Genomic DNA, 19,524 nt, shown 5'->3' on the forward strand with positions numbered 1-19,524 from the left:
AGGGATCGAACTGCATGTCCGCTGCAGTGGGAGCACAGGGTCTTAACCGCTGGACTGCCAGGGAACTCCCATCTTCCTTACATTTTTATTGCTGATTTGATGTGCTTGAATGCCAGCCAAAGTCTAAGGTAAATGGTTGATGCAAGGATTGGGTGGTTTCCATGGAGACTTCTTGCAGGAGCCCTTCCTTTCTCAGTTCAACAGTTGTCAGGGAAACATCTAATTTCAGTTTGTGGGTCTGCCAATTTGAGTGGCTCTTGGAAAAGGATATAGTTAAATCTTTTCAAATAAATTCAGAGCAGAGCTTTTAAAGATTCCCTTCAAGCTATAGTAAGTTTTTCTGTAACTTAGGCATATTAACTAGTCCTCTGCCTGAAGTGATCAAAGTACCGATTTGTTCATATGCAGAAAATGTTGATTTTGAGCTTTGCCAGGGAGGAAAGCTGAGGTTCAGAGAAAGAAAGGCCCAGAGCTAGAGATCTGCTCGTCTGATGCCACATGATTCTAGTCCATAATCTTCAGCATGCCCTACAGTAAGAGAGACCCAAGGGGCCTGCCCCGTACAAGACTGTTCACAGGCTGCAGAGTTGGCAGGCTCAGCACTGTGTGTTTATTGCTTCTAGTTAGGTATGGTTGAATCAGTGGCTGGCATTGGTGGTGGTCAAAGGGAATGGTTGTGAGAGCACAGATTCTAGATATAAGCAGTTCTAATAAATCGGAATCCCTATTGTGACAGCTTCCCCATGGGGCTATGTATGAAACCGTCAGGTATGGTAGATTTCAAAATTCCCCCGATACTGTGCAGCTCCTTCCATCAAGAGGTGGAGCCTGTGTCTCCATCCTCAGGGTCTTGGCCGGCCTTATGGCTTGGTTTGACCATAGTATACAGTGGAAGAGACCTTGGGTAAGTTCTGAACCTAGCCTGAAGAAGCATTTCAGCTTCAGTTCTTGCTCCTTTGGGAACTTTTCCACCATGTGAAAAAGCCCAGGCTCACCAGCTGGAGGATGAGAGGCTGTGTGGAGGAGATTGGAGACGCCCAGTCAGCCCAAGGCTAACTGCGGAAGCATAAGCGAGTCCCACCTGAGTTCAGCAGAGTCTGGCTTAGATCAGTATCATTGCTCAGCTGAGCTCAGCCCACATTGCTGATCCCCAGAATTATGAACTAAATAAATGTTGTTTTAAAGTTTTGGGGTGGTTTGTTTTGCAGCAGTAAATGATTGATACAGCCAGGTTTGGATGCTCTGGACCAATCAAGGCTTCCCTTTGACCCGTCCTCTGTAACACCCAGGATTCTTGGTAACACTATCCCATTAGTAACAGAAATTACCTGTGGGTAATTGAGGCAGAAAGGGAGTTTATTGGCAGGATATTGGGTAGCTCAGTCTTTCTTTCAGGAAACTGGAGAAACATCTTGAAAAATGCACAGCTAAGGGGCAACAGTGCCAGAACAACAGGCACATTACAGCACAGAATTGGTCTGGTGAGGATGCTGGAACTGTAGCTACTGAATATTGGATGCCTCCAGCCACACCACGCATTGCCTGCCCTGGACGTCAGGTGTGGGGCTGGGCACCTTGCCGCCCCTGGGCACTGGGGTTGCTGCTGTTTCCAGAATACAACGATCTATTCCTGCTGCCTCACATCACTCATTACTGATTCAAACACCTGTGTGTTGTGTCTGGCCAAGCTTAGGTGCTGTGCCCATACCCTGATTGAGAAGAAATCATGAAAGTGGGTATCTGACATTTTTAGCTTATTGAGCTGGAGGCAGGTGGAAAATTTCATAAACATTGGCAAGGGGTTCTGATGCTGGGCAGCAAAAGAAAAGTGGCAAATGTTAATCAGTTTCTGTTCTGTACTCTGGTTAGCTCCGCTGGTTACAACGCAGTTAGGATGGAGTGTGCTTTGTGGTTCATTCCTTGGTTCATTTGAGAGAATATACTGAGTTCTGAGGCTGTACCCTTTACACCTGCTCCTTCTCTCACACATGTGTGTCCATGGCCATTTGGAAGGCCAGGGAATCGTGGGACCTAATGTGTATTATCTGTGGCTGCCAAGGTGCAGATAGTGTGTATCTTTCAGTTGGTGAGCCCGATTCCATTCACTGCCATAGTGTGGTACCTAAGAGGACTGAATGGATGGTATCTTAGTGAACATAAGGGGTTGCCTATTCGCTCAGTGAATTTGGTTCACATGACATCTGTAATAGAAATTGTCGGGCGGCAAGATCTTTCAGTTCAAGTGGTTTCTCATTTTCCAGAATTTCTCTAATAACCTTTCTAAACCCTGAAGTACTTATCTGAAAAACCATTCATGTAGGATTAGTTTAAATGTTAGAAATGAAACATAAAAGAGAAAAGTATACTGCCTGGAGGGTGGGTAGTGGGTATTTGAGGAATGTTCATCCTTTTTCCTCAGACTTCTTAGATACACACACCCCAATCAGATTATGTCTTACTTAGCTCAGGCTGCTGTAACAAAATACCACAAACTGAGTGGCTTATAAACAACAGAAATTTACTTCTCACATTTCTAGAGGCTGGAAGTCTGAGATCAGGGTGCTAACATGGCTGGGTTCTGGTGATGGCCCTCTTCTGGGTTGCAGACTGCCGACTTCTGGCTGTGTCTTCACATGGTGGAGAGCAGAGAGAGGAAGCAGGCTCTCTTGTGACTGTGTAAGGGTACAAATTCCATTCTTGAGGGCTCCCCCTTCATGACCTCATCTCATCCTAATCACCTTTCTTTTTTTGCTGCGCGGCTTGTGGGATCTTAGTTCCCTGACCAGGGACCGAACTTGTGCCGCCTGCAGTTCAAGCGCGGAGTCTTAACCACTGGACCGCCAGGGAAGTCCCCTTAATCACCTTTCAAAGGCTCCATCTCCTAATATCGTCACACTGGCGGGTAGGGTTTTAACATATGAATTTGGGGGGTTCACAGATGTCAGTCCATAACAGATTAGAAACCCTTTGAGGGCAGGGACTCTTCTTTCTGCGTTAAGTATCTCTAAGTTGTCAAATCTCTAGGCATGACTTGTGAAAGTGGAGCGGACTTGGGAAAGAATACCTTGGGAGGAATCAGGACCTAGGTCTCAGCTCATCCATTGTGGTGGGGGCATCTGTTTAGGGGGATGGGTGGATTGTATCAGGTCAGGCAATGCAGTCTGTCTCGGCTGATGAATTAGTGTCTCCGTGTGATTGAAGGGAGGAGCTAGCAGATCCACCTGGGTCCTAGGGATGTCCCTGCTGGCAAGCACAGCTCATTGGCAGGAGATCTAAGAGCAGGGAAAGTTTGGGCATCAGGGAAGTGTCAGCAGCTAGCTGGGGGTGAGGTGCAGGACAAGGACAGACAGGTGAGAGCAGGGCCAGGCCTTCAGTGATGGGTGTCTGTCATGCTAGAGAGGAAGAGGATGGACGTGTGTAGCTGGGGCATAGAAAGGGGATTTATTTGGTCATGGAAAGAGGTGGGTTTGGTCAATATAATGTAGCCACTAGGTCACAGTAGGAGCAATAGCAAGATAGGCTTGGGACTGGGTTCCAGCTAGTTGGGCTGAAGCCCCTTAAAGCCATCTGGATTTGCCATGATGAAGCTGGGGACTGAGTGTGCTGGTTGTCACAAGGCCATGCTGGGTGGAGGAGAGCTGTCTTGAACGGGGGGGGGCCGTCTCCAGCTTTGGTGCCCTGCAGTAGCCTGCTTTGACGGGGTCAGCCTCCTCAGAGGGGAGGTGAGTGGGGCGTTTGTTATTTTAACAGCTGGATAGGGTCTTCACTAGGAACTCGACAAAGAAACCCAATTAATGAAGTCAGGTTGCCTACCCCACCAGAAACTGCTGTTCCTGGTATAAGTTTAACTCTGCTGGAAGGTTCCAATCTGTCTGGGTTCATACTGGAGACTGAGAACTCCGGTGTGATCTGAGACTGAACTTGCACTTGTTCATTCCCTCTGAAGCATTTCAAGGATCTGTGTATAATAAACGGATGCTCCACTTACGTGAGATGTCCTGGCGTGCTCTGTTCGTCTCGCTAAGGCACTAGTTTCTTTATTCCTTTTTCTCTCTCTCATGTTTTTTTGGCATTAGTTTCTTTAAAAAAGAAATGTGTGTCTGAGTGTGTGTGTGCGCGCGCGCGTGTGCGCACAAGTATGTATAAAATAAAAGATATAAAATATAGAATGGACCGAAATCAACAAACTTATAAAAATACCAAATAACCTCGACCTGTAACTTTATTTATGAAAAGCACTAAAAATGTCAATAAACAAATTGAAAAGCGAACCCTTTGGCTGCTGAGGTAAGTCTGAGTTGCCAGAACCAGTAAAAGCTTTGTATGATCCTGGCAGCATGTGTGTTCACCTGAGATTTTGCTGTCTCCAGCAGTATGAAATACTGTGATGTGCAGAGGCTAGAAACCTGGGCCAGAATCCCCAAACAAAGTTTCTTTTGTAATCTGACCTGTAATTGCATTTTAATTCAGTTCTAGTGTTAAGACTGCTTTTGTGTGTGTGTGTGTTTCCTTCATCTCAGCAATTCCTGGCGTTTAAGAGAGTGCCTGGCGCACAGTCGGCTGTCAGTGAACATTAGTTCTTACTGGGGATTCTACTGTTCTCCTCCATCACAGTGACTCTCTTCTTGTGGTGGGGGGGTGTTTCCTTTGTACCTCGGCGGTTCACCCCCGGTGCGCTCTTCCCCTCTCCTCCTCCTTGAGCTGTTAGATCCCGGTTTCTCCCTGGGCAGGTGCCAGCCCCGAGGAACTCCTGACCCTGATGAGCGTGCCTGCGTGTGTGCAGCTGGTTTGGGCAGCTTCCAGAGCTGTGGCACTGGCTTGCTGAAGAAGGCCTAGATAACAAAAGTCATAATGAGAAATCATTGTCATCAAATCTCTTCACTACCTATAATCCTTCCTCATTCCAAAAGACAGTCTAGGTGCATGATGAAAAAAATCTGTAGAATCACTCTGTCAAACCTATATATGCCAGTCCACTGTGCAAAAACCAAAGAAGCTAGCCTGAGTGTTGAATTTCTTTGAATTCTTGACTTTAAGAGCCGTATTAATATCATATTCGACTCCTTAGCATACTTGTGTCTTTTAATACAAAAATGTTCCTTCTCCCTCCCCTGTCCCCCCCCCAAAAAAAAAACCGAACCAAACCAAAACAAAACAGAGTACATTCAAAGCCTGGGAAGATATGTTGTATAGTTGGCCCTTGAACAACATGGAGGTTAGGGGCGCTGATCCTCCAAAGTCGAAAATCCACATGTAACTTGGAGTCTGCCCTCCATATATGCGGTTCCTCCACATCTGTGGATTCAACCAGCTGCAGGTCGTGTAGTATTTACTATTGAAAAAAAAATCCACGTTATAAGTGGACCTGTGCAGTTCAAACCTGTGTTCAAGGGTCAACTGTGTTTCTCTTTGCCTTTGCTTGCTTGAAGTTTTGTGATTACAAAATGATTTACCTGAGCTCACGTCAGGTTCTTGCTATCCTTTAAAACTTAAAAATTTTGGGGGGGAATAGGTTGATATATTCACCTATAAGTCACAATTCAGAGGTACAAAGCAACATGCATAGGGGTTCTATTAGTGAGTGAAAAGTTAAGTCAAAGTAGGCATATTTAATTCATTCCATAAGCCTTCCTAACGAGAAATCAGTGGGATGTGTGCTGTGGGGAATGCAAGGATGGTTTTTTAAAAAAAATCCAGGACTTGCCCTCAAGAGACTTACAGCCTTGTTTTAGGGGGATGTAGCAGGTATGCTCAGAACCATAATACAAGTAGAAGTGGTAAGTGCCAGAGGGAGAGGTTCAAACCATAGTTTTAGCTTTCACCCATACAATTCCTTTTTTTAGAATTTTTGGATCTAGAGAAAGCTTTGTGTTCTATATAGTCTGACTGCTTCATTCCAGTAGATGACACGGAAGACCGAGGGAGGTCAGGTGCCTTCTGCATGGTCACCCAGCTAGATAGCGCTACCTTTGACAAAGATGACTAGTTTTTATAAAGTGAGCTGCTATTAAAAAATACCTTGAGACAAATGACAATGAAAACACAACCGTACAAAATCTATGGGATGCAGCAAAAGCAGTCCTAAGAGGGAACTTCATAGCGACACAGACCTTCCTCAAAGAAACAAGAAAAATCTCAAATAAACAACCTAACCTACCACCTAAAAGAATTAGAAAAAGAACAACAAACAAAACCTTAAGTCAGAAGGAGGGAAATAATAAAGATCAGAGAGGAAATAAATAAAATAGAGATCAAAAAAACGATAAAGCAAGCTGCTGCCTCGTCCTATGTTGACAACTTAGAGGAAAGAGCACTTAGTGTGTGTGAAATCTGAGCTTGGTGAGGGAAGACTTTTGCAGCTTTCTCCAGCTGAGCACTTTGTTTTGAAATCGCCCTTCAAGCAGGTGACAGGTGAATGGTTTTGGGGTATGTCTATAATAGTTCTTGCTGACATGGGTTTAGGCTTTGTCTCTTTTTTAAAAAATTATTTATTTTAATTTATTTTATTTTTGGCTGCGTTGGGTCTTTGTTGCTGTACGCAGGCTTTGTCTAGTTGCAACGAGCAGGGGCTAATCTTCGTTGCTGTGTGCGGGCTTCTCATTGCGGTGGCTTCTCTTGTTGCGGAGCACGGGCTTTAGGTGCCCTGTCTCAGTAGTTGCGGCTCGTGGGCTCAAGAGCGCAGGCTGAGTAGTTGTGGCGCACGGGCTTAGTTGCTCCACGGCATCTGGGATCTTTCTGGACCAGGGCTCAAACCTGTGTCCGCTGCATTGGCAGGTGGATTCTTAACCACTGCACCACCAGGGAAGTCCAGGCTTTGTCTCTTACTCTTTACAACTTTTCTGAATTCATTTTAAAAAATAGATCATACATTCACATGATTCAAAATTCAAAAGGTACAAAATGAAATACAGTAAACTCTTCCCTAGCCCTGTACCCTAGCCAACCTATTCCCTTCCCTGGAAGCAGCTGCAGCCAAGCTTGTTAGCTTCAATTTCCAGAGATAGCATATGAATATATAAGTCAATGCATCTAGATTCAACCCCTTTTAAAAAAATGCTGGCCATGCCCTATTGTGTGTCTTGCTTTTTTCTTTTCAGCAGTTTAACCTAATGATCTTTCCATGTGAGTGCACAAAGAGCTTCCTCATTCTTTTTTAGTTGGTGGTTTTTGTGGCATACAAGTGAATCCACTCCAGATGGTTAAGCCCAAAAGGTATTAGGATTTTTAGGTAACTCATGGAATCGTTTGGAGGGCTGGAAGAACAGGGGGCATCTAACTTTCCAGAAACAATGGCCAAGCCATGCATAGTTCTAATATTAGGTGGGAGCCACCCGTGCTCCTGCCTGTACTGAGCAGCAGGTAGCAGGGATTTGACTGGACTGCAGTTGCCTCCACCGTCATCCTGAGCCAGGAAGGCAGCTTCCCCTGCAAAAGTAGAAGCTCTGAGCAGAGTCTCTTATCTTACACTTCTTACTTCTCAAGCAAAGTCTTGTGTGGATATTCCCATCAATGGAGACCTGGTCACATGTTTGCAGTTTAGCTGCAAAGGAGCCTAGGAATTCGATTCTCAGCTTTCAAGCTGGGAGGTGAGATTTGTAATATGAGAAATTTCTCAGTAGAGAAAGGCTTTTAAAGAGATGATGGGCAATCACAGATATGACAGATCTCTACCAGAGCTGCCTAGAATTCTATTGTGTGGATGAACCATGATTGATTAATATTTTAGATGATGGACCTCTGGGTGTTTTCAAATCTGTATCTTAGATGATACATATTGAATGAACTTGTACATATGTCATTTTGCTTGTATAAAGTGGAATGTAAATTCCTAGAGGTAGAATCGCTAGATCCAAAGTTTGATTATAATTCTTTTTTTTAATTGTAATTTTTATGGATGTTGCCAAATGGTCTCTATATTGTTCTGTGCTTCCGTTGGCAGTGTATAAGTTCCTAGTTTTTTGCCCAGAGTCTTTTCCCTGTTCAGATTCCATCTGAGCCAGAGTGGCAGGTTGGGTCTTCCCTACTATTGGGGTGAGTTTTGGCCTTGGGCCACAAATGTTGACAAGCCGGATCTGGGGTCATAACCTCTGCAATTCATTCATTCATTCATTCATCTATCAATTAATTATCTTGGCTGGATTCAGTCTGCAATTTAGTATAGGCTCTCTGGTCCTAAATTAAATGGCATCTTGGGGGATCTGAAAGATAATGGAGCTTCCGAAATTGATTTGCAACTTGGGAGTAGCTTACATGTTGGGAGATCTTGGATCATTATGTGTTCACAGATGCATAGGGATGTTTTCAAAGAATGGTTATGAAGATTTATAACACCTTCTCCTTTTAAAACTAAAAAGCAAATAAGTGAAATAAGACAGATGAAGACAAATACTGCATGGTATCACTTATATATGGAATCTGAAAAAAGAAAAAAAAATGTTGAGCTTATAGAAACAGAGAATGGAATGGTGGTTGCCAGGGGTTGTGGGGTGCAGGAAATAGGGAGAGTCACTGGTGAAAGGGTACAAACTTTCAGCTCTAAGATGAATAAGATACGAGGATCTACTGTATAACATGGTGACTGTAGTTTATAATGGTATTGTGTAAGTGAAATTTGTTTAGAGAGTAGAACTTAAGTGTTCTTACACACACAAGAAAGGTAAATATGAGAGGTGATGAATGTGTCAATTAACTTGATGGTAGGAATCCTTTCACAGTCTATACGTACATTAAGTCATCACATTGTATACTTTACATATATGGCAATTTTATTTGTCAATTATACTACCTCAATAAGGCTGAAAAAAGCAAAATATCATTTTTAGCATGTGAATTATTGCATAGATTTTGCTCATATCTGAAATATGGCTCCAGTTGGTTGCTGTGGAAGTTTATAGTAATGTAGGAAGCCCTAGTTCAAAAGCTCCTGAAAATTTTAAACAAATGTATATAAATGGGTGGAAAATGGGGCGGGGGATACATGTGTGTTCTTTTCTTCTACTGGAACTGTTCACCCTTTAAGTTGGCATTTACTTATGTAGCTGATTAATTTAGGAAAATACCTTTCTGCCCGGCTTTGAGCGTATCTGCAGGATGTCATGCATTGCTCTGGGAGGCAGTGTCTTATCAGGGCTTGCTAACCCTTTCTGTAAAGGACCCGGTAGTAAATATTAGGCTTTGAGGGCCAAGAGGCAAAATTGAGGATATTGTATAGGTACTTTACATGACAAGAGAGCAAGCAAACTTCCACAAAGTTTTTATTGACAAAATTCAAAATATGATAATTGAGTACAAGTTTTTTTTTTGCGGGGGTGGGGATTAATACAGATCTACTAGTAAGAAGCATGGAATTCTTGTTTTGGGGATAACATTTTATCTCATAGAATTCAAAGTTAGTGTTCCGTATTATCAAATTGACTGCAAATGTTCATCTGTAAAAACCATTCTCAGCACATATGAGACCAGGCAGTGGGCCAGATTTGGCTCGTGAACATCAGTTTTCCAACCCCTGATGTAATGGAAAAACCTTTACATTTGGACCCAGGCACATGTAGGTCTGAGTACTGGCTCAGAACCTGTGACCTTGAACATCTCACTGAACTTTCTGAGTTGTGGCATTTATTTGTGCATAACTGGAGGTAAGGACAGCCACCTCATGGAATAAATATCATCCCCATCTTTGTTACGATTTTTGTGTTAAGATTCCAGTTCTGTAGATGCTGATGTAATTTAGCTAGACTTACTTGGAATTAGTATTGGGCAGAGTCAAAAGCTGATTTGTCAGGGGATAGAATTTTCAAATGGTCTCAATGTACTGTGTGAAAATATATTTTTGCAGTGGAGAGATCTAGCAGTCACCCTCTTAACCAAATGGCCAAGCTTGGCAATTAGTGGTGGGATGTTCTGAAATTATGTACCCCTCACTGTTGTGTACCTCTTACTATATCACAGTACCACCTGTGTGGTGTTCTTGCCCGAAATGTTTGACTTGAATGTTATCCCAAGGAAACAAATCCAAAATGTGGAACATTCTGCAGGACAACTGGCCTGAACTCTTGAAAGGATTCAATGTCAATGAAGAACGGAGGTGGGATTGCTTTAGATTAGGGAAAGACAAAGGAGACATAAGGTAAAAATGTAATGCACGAACATTGATTAAATCCTAGATGGGAGAAGGGAAATTCAGTTCTATAGGCCATTTTTAAGATGATTGAGGACATGAGAGTATGGACCATATGTTGTGTGATAATATTAATGTCGACTCCCTCAGATGTGGTGATGATGGGGGGATAGTGTAGGAGAATAGTCCTGTTTTGGTAGGTGAATAGTAAACTATTTAGAGGTGGGGGAGGGAGGAAAAAGAGGGAGGGAGGAAAAGGGAGTTGGGGGAGGATGAGAGAGAGAGAAAAGAGTAAGTCGTTTCGTTCAGCACGGCTTACTTCCTGTCTTGGCACTGAGTGTGGTGCTTTCAGTGGGGAGGTGCCCAGGATACTTTAATAAGTACTTTAAGGTATTAGTGGGCTTCCGTGTCTGAAATCACACCTGAGCCCTGAATGTCTGTCTTCTCTTCAACGGGATGGGGGTTTGGCTTAGGCATGTGCTGTGGCACCTCATGTTGGGTGATCAGACCTGGGGGTTCATATTTTCTTGGGTGGCTCACCCAGGTCCCTCTGGACTGAAAGTCCCTCTTGATATTTAGAACATTTACATGAGTGGGAAAGGAAAACCCAGGACAGTGGACCTGACTCTTCAGCTGTTTCCCGAGAGGCTGAGGTACAACTTATATGCATGTACTTTAAATCCTCTTTATTTCTGTTTTTGAGGGGGCCTGTGTGGAGGCTGGCGTCTCCTGGGGGTATGCTAAGCAGAAGGAGGCTGGAGGCAGAAGGCCGTGATGCATCTTTAGCGCACTGAGTGGCTGGAGCACCACTGCGGTGTTCTAGATTGCGAGGCCAAGGGCCAGGGGTAGGGGCCGAGGGCCAGGGCAGAGCGTAGTGCAGTCTGCTCCTCATTCTCTGACCCTGCCTGGTCCCTCCTAGCTGAGCAGGGAGGGGACAGAGCAGCTAATACGCTGTTATATTCCTGCAGGAACTCTTCGGGCTCTGTGGTGTGAGATGACTAAAGCCCCATTTAGCGGTCACTTGTAAAAGTAATTACAAGATGAGAGAAAGAAGAGCATTCTGGTACTATGGGCTGTGAAAACTAATTAATTCAACAAACATTTCTTGAGCAACTGAATATGTAGTAAGCATCGTAAAGTATAAGTCCTGGGGGATACAAATGATAAAGATATACTCTTGCCTTGTGCTGGGCACTTGAGGGGTATGGGAAAGAGATGGGGTACAGGGGAGACAATGACCAGAATACTGATTTTGCTCTATTAAAAGGCTAGTGATGTGACAGAAAAGCATAGTGAAAAGGACTATGGGAATACAGAATGGAATTGACTGTGGTTTCAAAGATAAGGTTGGTCTTGAGGTGATTTGAAGAAAGAGTCTGGTGGGTAAAGATGGGTAAAGACGTGGGGAGGGGGGACTTTCCTGGTGGTCCAATGGGTAAGACTCTGTGCTCCCAATGGAAGGGGCCTGGGTTTGATCCCTGGTCGGGGAACTAGATCCCACATGCATGCCGCAACTAAGAGTCTGCATGCTGCAACTAAGAAGTCTGCGTGCCACAACTCAGAAGTCCACATGCCGCAATGAAGATCCCACGTGCCACACTAAGACCCAGCGCAGCCAGAAGGAAGGAAGAAAGGGAGGGAGGAAAGAAAAGAAAGAAAGGAAAGAAACATTTAAAAACAAACAAACAAAAAAGAAGTGGGGAGACATCCAGCTTCCAGGTGGGAGACATGCCAGGTGCCGAGAGGCCTGCATGGCTGTCCTGTGTTGAGAGACTGGTTGGCATCTGGAGTGGCTGAAGCCTTGGATGCAGGGTGGGGAGGAGACGGGCTTGTTGGAAAGGTAGTTTAGGCCAGATGGGAGGGCCTCAAAACCATGCTCAGGGCTCTGGGTTTTACAAGAAAGGGCACGAGGAGCCCCGGAAGCCTGCTTGAGTTGGGGGGATGGTCTTGTTTTAATAAGATATCATGGACGGAATGTGGAGGATGGTGTGTGAGGTCCCAGGCGTCTGGGGGCCGGACTTGAAGGAGTAGGTTTGTGAGCAGAGACTCTGAACTTGGGCAGCTGTGGTGGAGGGAGAATAGAAAATAGGGGTCTTCCAGCCCCTCATGCCAGGACTTTGAATTTTTAAATCTCTCTGAGGAAGTCTTTAAAAATACTTGAAAGAGGAAGCTTATTCAAATCTTTGAACAGTTTTGAAAATTTATTACATTTCAGCTCGGAAAGAAAGTATTATTTCAGGCAAACTGGAACGGGTGTGGACTGATTACTCAGCACAGCCACTTAATCTTTCAGAATTAGGTAGGAGGGAAGCTATTTTAGTGGCCTTCCATATTCTTCCAGAACTTGGTCCAGGTTCCTCCCAAATGGTCAGTGAATTTTTCTGATGCGTATCCAGCACCCCGACAGTTGAGTGTACATCTGTAGGCTGTGAGGAAGTTGATTTCATCCATTCCTTTTTTTTTTCCCCATCTCTTCCCTTCCACCTGAGAAAACAAACATGAGTCCATAGGTTCTTGTTATGTGTTAGAACTTTGCACAATGTGTGTAACCTAAGGTGGGTCCAGCTGAGAGGGTTGCAGGTTTGGAGTTTAGACTAAAGAAGAGGAGTGGAGTCTTTTCATTTTTTCTTTATTTTGAGAAAATCTTGGCAACTTGGACTGTTTGAAGGAGCAGTTACATAAAATATCTCCTGCTAGTTGAGTATCTGGGATAAAGCACCACCATTTTTTCTTTAGATTGCATTAAAACATTTCTACCCACAATTTAGAGCTCTTCCATGGAGAATTTAGACTTAGAACATTTTGAACCTCAAAAAAGAAAAAAAAACTTACAAAATTAACCTGCATTTTGGACTGAGAAGTCTCAAGCTTACGAGATTCCATATGTAAGTTCCAAAGGCCTATAATTTATCATCTTTGCGGCTTGACTATTTCAGAAAGTTCTTGGCATGTCTCATGGAGGTTTGGTGTACAAAGAGCAAGAAGAGTGGCCTATGGGCTTACCTCACTTATGTGTGTATATTCTACGTTGGCTACAAAGCAGTGATTCTACTGGTATATAGGAGCAAAGGACAGATTCCAAGGTAAATGAGGCGGTTTACTAATGCCAGATTTGGGGGTTAGTCTTGAAGTACCATAGTGAATATTTTAGCAGCAATTTCAGTTACCTTTAGTTAAGAGCTTTTCTAGTTCTATGTGATAGTTATGGTAAAGGAAGGTTACCTTGATAATAAATTAACACTGACTGAAATATAGTTGTTAAATTGTTCACATGGCAAGGATTACAATTTCTTCATATTAGGAGTTACTCTGCAAGACAACTATATTGATGATGTTAGTTTTTTCCATGTATAGGCAGTCCTGTATCTGAAGATGTGTAATTTATTTATTCACAGTAAGGAATGTATTATAAAACTCAATTACTTGAGCTTCCATGGTGGTGCAGTGGTTAAGAATCTGCCTGCCAATGCAGGGGACACGGGTTCGAGCCCTGGCCCGGGAAGATCCCACATGCCACGGATCAACTAAGCCCGTGCACTGCAACTACTGAGCCTGCGCTCTAGAGCCCACAAGCCACAACTACTGAAGCCTGCACACCTAGAGCCTGTGCTGTGCAACAAGAGAAGCCATGACAGTGAGAACCCCGCACAGTGCAACGAAGAGTAGCCCCCGCTCGCGGCTACTAGAGAAAGCCCGCACACAACAACGAAGACCCAATGCAGCCAGAAAAAAAAAAAAGAAAAAACAATTACTTTTTATTTGTGAGGGTTGCTTCATTCACTTGATGGAGAATTTTTTGGACTGTATGCTGTGTGCCTATCCTTGCGCTAGGAGATAAATAGAAGTTACTCATTGCCCTTGGAGAGAAGACATTTTAATGGGAGGCAGAGATAAACAGATAATTATAATATTTGATAAGTGCTGAAATAGACATTAAAAAGCTTGAATATGGAGAATTTCAAAATGTATACAAATATACACAGTAGGAGGATGAGCCCTCACAAACCCGTCACCCAACTTCAGGCATTTTCAACTCTTGGTAATGCTTGTTTCACCCATACTCTCCAGTTACTCCCTTTCCTCCTTTTATCTTGGAGCAAATCCAAGACAATAATGTATCATGTGATAGACATTTATAGACATTTGAATAGTCAGAGAGTACACTGGGAAAAGAGACTATACCTGGTGACTTGAGAAGGAGCTACAGAGCAGTAACATTTGAGTTTAATCTAGTGGGGAGTGAGGATGTTGTAGGTCCAGGTGAATGGGATGGAACCCAACAATTATTGAACACTGCTAAGCATCATATCAGGTTCATTTAGTACATTATTTAATTTTTTCCCTCATAGTCTTATGGGAGAGACAACATCTCTATTTTATCAGTATATACGCGGAAACTAGATTTCAGCCTGACCAACCTTGACTTCAACGCTGTTTAGTTTCCCATCTTCTGCACCGTGTACCCTAGGCACAGAAATGTAAAAGGTCAAGATGTGCTTGGGAAAGCAGGAGAAGCTGAATGCAGCTACAGAATTGTGTGCATGTGTGTGTGTCCAGAGATGAAACTAGAGAAGCTGCTCAGGGCCAGGTTGTGAAGGAACTTTAATGCTGCGCTAAGAAGATAGGATTTTGTCCTGAGGTGGTGGGGATCCGGGCTGAGATGCCTTTAAGCATGAGAACAGTATTGTTAGCTTTTAAAAGGCAGATATGCAGGCACTGTGGAGGATGAACTGGAGTTGGAAGATGAGCTGAGGAGAGACTGGTTCGAGAAAATTATTTGTTCAACCACTATTTATTAAGCATAATCAACGTGGCAGGGAAAGGAACTGGTGAGCAAAACATACATCTCCCTATTTCATGGAGCTTAGCCTAGCAGAGAATCAGTTACATGCAAATGGCCTATCGTGATGTGATTTTATAATAAGAAATATATATTTGGTTTTCAACCCAGTTCCTGGCACAGAGCTCCAAAACCCTTGAGATTTCCTGTGATAAGAGCAATAAAGGTGTCTTGTTATGTTAACGAGGTGACTTTTGGATAAGTCCCTAGGTAACAAGGTTGGAGGCTGCTTCCAGGGGACCAGATGATTAGAGGGTTGGAACTTTCAGTACTCCCCCCCAAGCCCCACCCAAACTGGAAACTGTACAGATGTCCAGTGGCAGAGGAAAAATAATACTGAGTAACAACAAAAATGAGTGAACCACAGTTTCACTCAACAACTTGGAAGAATGTCACAAACAAGTTTAGAAACAAGCAAGACTAATCTGTAGTATTAGAAGTTAGGAAACTGACGGGTGGGTAGTGACTGAAAGGAGCTTCGAAGGGGGGCTTCTAGAGGCTTGTAAGTTTTGATTTCTTTCTTTTTTTAAAAAAAATTATTTATTTATTTGGCTGTGCCGGGTCATAGCTGTGGCATGCGGGATCTTCGTTGCGACACGTGGGATCTAGTTCCCTGACCAGGGATTAAATCCAGGCCCGCTGCATTGGGAGCGTGGAGTCTTAACCACTGGACCACCAGGAAAGTCCCTATTTCTTGATCTGGGTGCTCGTTATGTAGTTGTATTCAATTTGTGAAAACGCATCTAACTACGTACTATACACTTATTTGTACGCTTTTCTGTTTGTATATTATGCTTTTCTATAGGAGTATACTTCAATAAAAAGCTAAATATATAAATTATTGGAAAAAAGTTTAAGTTTCAAGAGCAACATTTCTTCTAGAAACAAATTCTGATAATAAGTATTGTTGCCTCCTTGCACACCTGAGGAAAACTGACACACTATTATATGAAAGTCACACTTTAAAAAAGAAACCTGTCCCTGCACAGTAATTTGTGTGAATTCTATTAAAAAATAAAATATGTCACGATGGCCAGGTGAGATATTAGGAAGGATTAAGGCATGGCAAAGGAGAAGAGAGCCTTGATTTGGCAGATGGTTCTGTGATAGATGTCGATGTGGTTAGCATCGAAGATAAGTTTCTGATTTGGGATATGGAATTGTTGATGCCAGCAACTGAGGCGAGGGCTGCTGGAAGATCTGCAGGTTCAAGCATATGTGGGGAGGGGCAAATGAGTAGGGCTTATTTAATTTATGTTATGTCTGAGATGGCTTAGGGTATCCACGTAGAGATGTCCAGTAGGGTTTTGGAAAAGTGCATGAAGTATCTGAGTTGTTAGGTTTGGAGAGAGTGGTTTGGTGATCATTAGCATTTGGATGGTCACTGAAGCCTGGGGAAAGAATGAGATTACCAAAGAGCAGTGATTCTCAACCTTGGCTGCACATTAGAATTACCTTGAGAGCTTTACATGAATACCCATGCCTGGGCCACACCACTGACCAATTAAAGCAGAATCTTTGGGGATGGAGGCTAGGTCTCTTTATTTTTCAAAAGCTCCTCAGGTTATCCTAATATGCAGCTAGAATGGGAACAAAATAAACAAGTAGACCAAAAAATTGGACAATGGCATGTTTATTGAATGGACACTATTGTGAGCACTACTACTTTAGCCTTCATGAGGTAAGTACCTGTTTACACTTAAGGGGAGACTGAGGCACAAGAGGTAAGTAACTTGCCTTAGGTTATACAGGTAGCCGGTTGGTGCTAGGGCCAGGATTCACACCTAAGTCATTTACTCCAAGAACTGTTCTCTTTACCATAACACCCTATTGCTTCTCCACTCAAGAATGAATCTGGGAGGGTTGAGACTTTTGGAATGGCAGTGTGAGAAACTCAGCAGATCCTCTTTCCAGTGAAACAGCCTCTTAACTGGTAAAAATTGTAAAGGATAATCATTTAAAGTCTCTGGAAATTGACCTGAAGACATACAGCAAACGTAGAAACATTTATTCAAGAAAATCTCCGAAATCTTAGTAAGAACAGTGAGCCAGCAGCCTTTGAGCCATGACCTCTTCCTCTCCCCACCCCCACCAGTTCCACATGGTGGAGGCTCTGTTTTCAGTGGGTCTAGCCGAGAAGACAGGACTCACTCCCCACAACCCCAGCTCATAGTCTAGGGCTAGGAGAGGTGGACTGTGGGCTACTGGAAGTACCAGAAGTACCAGCAGGAGAAAGGGAGAGAGGGCCAGAAAAATATTTGAAGAAATAATAGCCGAAAACTACCCGAGTTTGATGACAAACACTAGTCTTCACATCCAAGAAGCCCAGCTCTGTCCTGACTCCTGTGGCCGCCAGTCTCACTGTGACTGCAGGCTGGGGATGCCTGCAGTACAGTGAAAATACCTGGAATGCGGGTGGGAGAGAATGGAAGTAAGGCCAGTTAAAATGCCACAAAGCTCGCTGTTCTTCCTGAGATTCAGCTGTTTTTCTTGAATAAACACTGCCCGGATTGCTGCAGACTTTTGCTTAATTTCCAGAGTTCTGTCCATTTTAGTTGGTTTCTCATTGCTCTGATGGAGGAGATAATTTTTGGAGAGGCTTATTCTGCCTTTTTTTGTTGACATCCCAGTTGAATTTTAATAGGAATTTTCTTCAGATTACTTAGTGTCTGTTCATAGTTTGTTCTGAAAGTGTTTGTGAGGTTAATTATTGGAGATCTAAAACTCTATCCATAGGACCAACTAAGAATAATAATAAAAAATGCACAGTGTATCTTTATAGCAGAATATTATGCAGTTGTTAAAATAAAACGGTAATTTTAACTGTGCGCTAGAGAAAAATATTCAGGGGATGATGCTAAATGAAAAGCAAGTTGCAAAATAGTATGTGGTATTCTATTTTCATAAAGTTTGAATAAGCAATGAGGAAAACTGGTGTGTGCTATGTATATATGCCGAGAACATTTCTAGAAGAAATGTATAGTGTTTTCCTCTGGGGCACAGGGAGTGGGGGTGCTTCTTACTTCTTCACCCCCACTTACTATTATTTGAACTTTTGAGTATCTCTTACTTTGAAGTAACTTTAAAGAAGTCATTGAAGGGACTTCCCTGGTGGCGCGGTGGTTAAGAATCCGCCTGCCAATGCAGGGGACACGGGTTCGAGCCCTGATCCCACATGCCACGGAGCAACTAAGCCCATGCACCACAACTACTGAGCCTGCGCTGTAGAGCCTGCGAGCCACAACTACTGAAGCCCACGCGTCTAGAGCCCGTGCTCCGCAGCAAGAGAAGCCACCGCGAGGAGAAGACCGTGCACCGCAACTAGAGAAAGCCCGAGCAAAGCAACAAAGACCCAACGCAGCCAAAAAAAAAAAAAAAGTCATTGAATATTTAATTTGTTATTTTTAAACTACCAATAGGACATATCATGTTAGTTTGTCTGCAAATGAAAGATTGCAGTATCTTGATAATATTTGTGTGTATAGTACTTTTTTTTCTCTGAAGTGTGCACTCAAGATGTAATTTTAATGCTTAGGAAATCATTTTGCTTGAGAACTTAAAAAATAATGAACTCAGATTTCCCTGGTGGCGCAGTGGTTAAGAATCTGCCTGCCAATGCAGGGGACACGGGTTCGAGCCCTGGTCCGGGAAGATCCCACATGCCGCGGAGCAACTAAGCCCGTGCGCCACAACTACTCAGCCTGCGCTCTGGAGCCTGCGAGCCACAACTACTGAGCCCGCGTGCCACAACTACTGAAGCTGCGTGCCTAGAGCCCGTGCTCCGCAACAAGAGAAGCCACCGCAGTGAGAAGCCCGCGCACCACGACAAAGAGTAGCCCCCGCTCACTGCAACTAGAGAAAGCCCGCGCGTAGCAACAAAGACCCAACGCAGCCAAAAATAGATAAATAAAATAAATAAATAAATTTTAAAAAATCATTAAAAAAAATAATGAACTCATTTTTAATTTTGATCAACTAGGATAATCCACAAGTAGTGGTGATGACAAATCTGTTCTCTTTTCACCCCGGTGACTTTCTAGACTTTAGACTTTGTATATTACAATCCACCCCCTGAAAAAGTCACTCTTTTGTAAGAAGCTTAACAGCCATCCTTTGTCACCTTTATTTTTATCTTTGAAAGAGGAGGAATAATCACCCAGTCCTGAAACATCACGCGTAGGTAGAATTGAATTATCCAAATTGAAAACCTCCCTGCAAACTGGATGAAAAAGAATGCGACCAGCCTGTACCCGTAGGTTCTCCAGGGACTTTTTGGTTAGTTACCCCATGAAATCCGTGAGAGTTCATAATCTATTTTGTCTCATTTTGCTGTTATGAAATGGAGTTTTCAGCATCCTTTCTCTTGTCTGTTTTCAGATCACAGAACTCTGTGGTGCAAAGCGGGTTGGTTATTTTGGTCCAACACAGTTTTACGTTGCCCTGAAATTAATTGCTGCAGCACAGTCTGGCCTCCCCGTGCGGATAGAGAGTATTAAATGTGGTAAGTATCTCCCATTGATACATTTTATTATCCATGACAGGTTTCCTGTTTATGAGAACCATTTTT

The 19,524-nt window shown here is 43.3% G+C and overlaps 1 protein-coding gene across 3 annotated transcripts in view; it reads left to right on the plus strand.

The window, feature by feature from the left end:
* Window positions 1-19,524, plus strand: part of REPS2 (RALBP1 associated Eps domain containing 2) — a 228,487-nt gene that overhangs the window by 46,788 nt on the left and 162,175 nt on the right. For all 3 annotated transcript variants that reach the window (XM_036840950.1, XM_036840952.1, XM_036840951.1), the window contains exon 2: window positions 19,335-19,458. In XM_036840950.1, the coding sequence (XP_036696845.1) occupies window positions 19,335-19,458 (124 nt within the window). The remainder of the gene's footprint in view (window positions 1-19,334; window positions 19,459-19,524) is intronic.

Source organism: Balaenoptera musculus, chromosome X (genome assembly GCF_009873245.2).
Source record: "Balaenoptera musculus isolate JJ_BM4_2016_0621 chromosome X, mBalMus1.pri.v3, whole genome shotgun sequence".
NCBI lineage: Eukaryota > Metazoa > Chordata > Mammalia > Artiodactyla > Balaenopteridae > Balaenoptera > Balaenoptera musculus.